The 3,517-nt window shown below is 26.7% G+C and overlaps 1 protein-coding gene across 1 annotated transcript; it reads right to left on the bottom strand.

The window, feature by feature from the left end:
* On the bottom strand, positions 41–1,678 carry LOC110268048. Its single transcript, XM_021113943.1, has 2 exons — positions 1,588–1,678; positions 41–607 (listed from the first exon to the last, which is right to left on the bottom strand). The coding sequence occupies exons 1-2, from the start codon at positions 1,675–1,677 to the stop codon at positions 128–130; spliced, it is 570 nt and encodes a 189-aa protein (XP_020969602.1). The 5' UTR covers position 1,678; the 3' UTR covers positions 41–127.

Here is a 3,517-nt window from a genome sequence, read left to right as displayed (position 1 = left end):
AAGATAAATTTCTTATATATACTCTGCATCATACTTTTTTTTTTTTTTCATTGTCACACCAATAGTGAACTTGGTGAAACAAAGATGGAATAATAAGCATCTAACTAAGAATTATTTGTATAATTTCTTAGGGATAACTAGAGCTCCTTCCAAGTTTGGACATACTTTTCCTTTTCTCTAAACTTCTCTTTGCTATTTCTCTCATAGAAAGAGTTAAAGATAGCTTTGGATTAATCCTAGTAGTGGCGTTATACTGGTTGCAAAAATCCTTATGTTGGTTCAAAGCATCTTCCATGGCCACCACCACCTTTGAACTAGTTGTTCTTGGTCTCTCTGCTAATAACACTCTCTCTTTTACAGCTTCAGCACAAAGGCCACACACCCACTTCCCACAATACCGTTCTTGAACTTGCCTTTTGTATACTCTGGTGCACTCTTCCTTCAATCCACAGCACTCGCATTCAGCTTGTTCCACTTCTTCAATGGCACCTAACTTCATCGTCTCTAGCTCCGACTTTACTAGGTACTTGTCCATTTCTTGAGAGACGTCGGACACCGCCTTTCGAAGAACAACCTTCTGCTCATTCTCCGCCTCCGCCTCCTCCTGCTGCAAAACACATATGGAAAGCGTATCATTAGACACATGTTTTTTTGTACGAGTACAAAGATATAGAGATGAACAAATTTATGTCACACGACAAAATAATATAGAACATTTGTATACTAAACAGTACACACATTCTTTTTTGTATTTGTCTCCAACCCTGCCTAAATGAACCTTTTTATTTCTTTTTATTATTATTATTATTATTATTGATGTTCTATCATTGATTATTATTCATGGGGCTTTTCTTTGGTGAAGAGAAGAATAATGCAAACCGCGAAGATTTTTACTAAATTTAAAGAAATATGTACCTTAAGCATGACAAATTCTCTTTGGTGGTTTTTTTAATTTAAAAAGTAATTTTCATTCTGCCTAAACATTACTACTCTTCACAATAACATTACTCTTTTTCATATATTTGTTTACATTTTTATGATAATAATTTTATGATATAATATCAAAATTATTAAGATCTAAAAATATAGAATTCTGACACTTAATATTTACAAAAGAAAAGATTTTAACATAAAGAAAACAATAAAAAAGAAAAAGAAAAATATCATATGTTAAATGTACACTAAAATAAATTATCAATATAGTAAAATACAAAATACATAAAATAAGTTAAACAGCAAATTCATTTAAACACAACTAAATATAACTAATTTTAGTGATTAATTTTAGTTTGTAAATAATATTTTTTAAAAATATATGCAAAAACAATTCATACAAATTAAAAAAATATATATATGATAGAGCACGTCAAAAAATAATTATTTATATACTTTTTTTTATCAACTTAATCACTTAAATCTTTTAGACAAATAATTTTATGAGAGTATTCACTACAAAATCAACAATATTGAAACTTTAATCTCATCTAAAAGAACACAATAATGGTTATGTATAAGAAGAAGAAAAATATATGCGGTATTGTTAGAGATATGAACGCATATATGGGATAAGATAGATATAGAGAGCACCATGAAGGAAATTAATAATAAACTTGATAAACTCTTTGTTGGTGTGTCTTCTTCTTCTTTTTTCACGTCGCTTATGTGAGCTTCGTGCATGTTGATATGTTAATTTTTAAAGATACAAGCTTGTGCTGTATATGTGTGTATTTATATACGAAAGGGTGGTTGAGATCATAATAATGTAAAGACAAGTTAGATAAGATTTTTTATTGACAACTAACAACAAATTAAATAATAAAGCTAAGGCCTTTACAGAATGAACCATGGTAATTTGTATTTGTACATATTAAGTCCGATCCGCTATCATGATTCATGAGTAGTCCTTTTTATTATTAATTGGTCCACTAGCTATAGCAATATAACACTGCAACAATTAATATAATCTTTCTGTTGATGATATATGCATGCTTGATATAGAGAAAATCAAATTCCATGCATCTATATATTTAGGCTCATTTTTAAACACTTATTATTTATTAAATATCGTTATATTTTTTTTGTTAACTAAATTGGTTTTAATTTTTTATTTAATTAGCATTCACTATATATTTAATACGATAAATATTTAACCTATTCATTTTATTATGTTAAAAACTAAATATACCATCTTAACGAGTTAATACTCAATTTAACTAATGAAATTTGAAGTCATATTTAATTTAATTTTTAAAATTTTAATGGACTCAAATTAGATCTCGAAATTTATAATCATAACTTACATTAATTTTTGAGTCAATCTCTATTAATGACGTGTAGATTTGACACGTTAACTTGTTATAATTTAAATTTTTTATTTAGATTTTATGTGATCAAGATTTATTAGAACTTCATAAATTTGGTTGTTGTTCTCAAAGTTACAAAATTTTTAAATTGAACTTATTATCTTCCTACATGAGAATGTTGGGGATCCAATCAAACTTTTAGTGAAATTTAGTAGGTATTAGTCACATAAAATTTATGTGAAAAATCTAAATTTTAACAAGTTAACGTGCAAAATTAACACACTATTTATGAAAATCAGCTCAAAAACTAAAGTAAATTATTATTATAAATTTTAAAGACCAAATTAAATCAATTATAATTTTAGAAGTCAATTTGAATTCGATATCAAATTTCAAGAATCAAATTGAATATTTACTCTCCTCCTTTTAACTATTACTTATAGTAAAATGCAAAATCCACATAAGATAAGTTTGTCTCTTACATATTATTCAATATTAAAAGGAACATATGTGTATGAATTCAATGTATAAAATTAAATAAGTACAAATAATGCACCATATTAAAGAAATACGTGTTACTATGTATGCATGTACAAATTTGGAGACAAATCTAAATCACTTTATTATATACACTTATTAGGTTATATAGCTAGCTAGCCCTTCCCAGATTTCCAAGACAAGTGGAACTAACTATATTGTTTTGTGTCTATAGCTGCAACTCGTGAAGGTTCAGAAGAATAGTGCATGCATTTAGAACAAGTTGCACTGACATGCCAAATCCTTACCCATACGTGGCCACCTTTCTATCATTCAAACGTAACTAATTAAAGAAACACTATATTTAACTAGTAGAGAACAAAACACAACTTAGAGCTAATTACACAAGATTGTTGTTTTTCCGGATATAATTGTCTTCCAGTCTTATTGTGTATGTAAGGTACGCCAGCTTAATTTCATTCACCAACAATAACCTTATGTGATTAGTTCTAAGTTGTGTTTCTTTGTTCCTTACTAGTTAAATATAGTGTGTGTATATATATATTTGGTAATGTTAGAAAGAGAATAAACAAAAGCTAATTACTTCATTAAATTTAATATATATAATTTATATATGTAATATTTATTATTACAAATAATATTAAAATAATTATAATTTAAAGTTATTTTATTTAATTTAATTAATATTTATAATTTATTATTACTCAATTATTCTA

Source organism: Arachis ipaensis, chromosome B10 (assembly GCF_000816755.2).
Source record: "Arachis ipaensis cultivar K30076 chromosome B10, Araip1.1, whole genome shotgun sequence".
NCBI classification, from domain to species: Eukaryota; Viridiplantae; Streptophyta; class Magnoliopsida; order Fabales; family Fabaceae; genus Arachis; species Arachis ipaensis.
The sequence above is the reverse complement of the archived record's forward strand: the minus strand, read 5'-3'. Positions and strand labels throughout refer to the sequence as shown.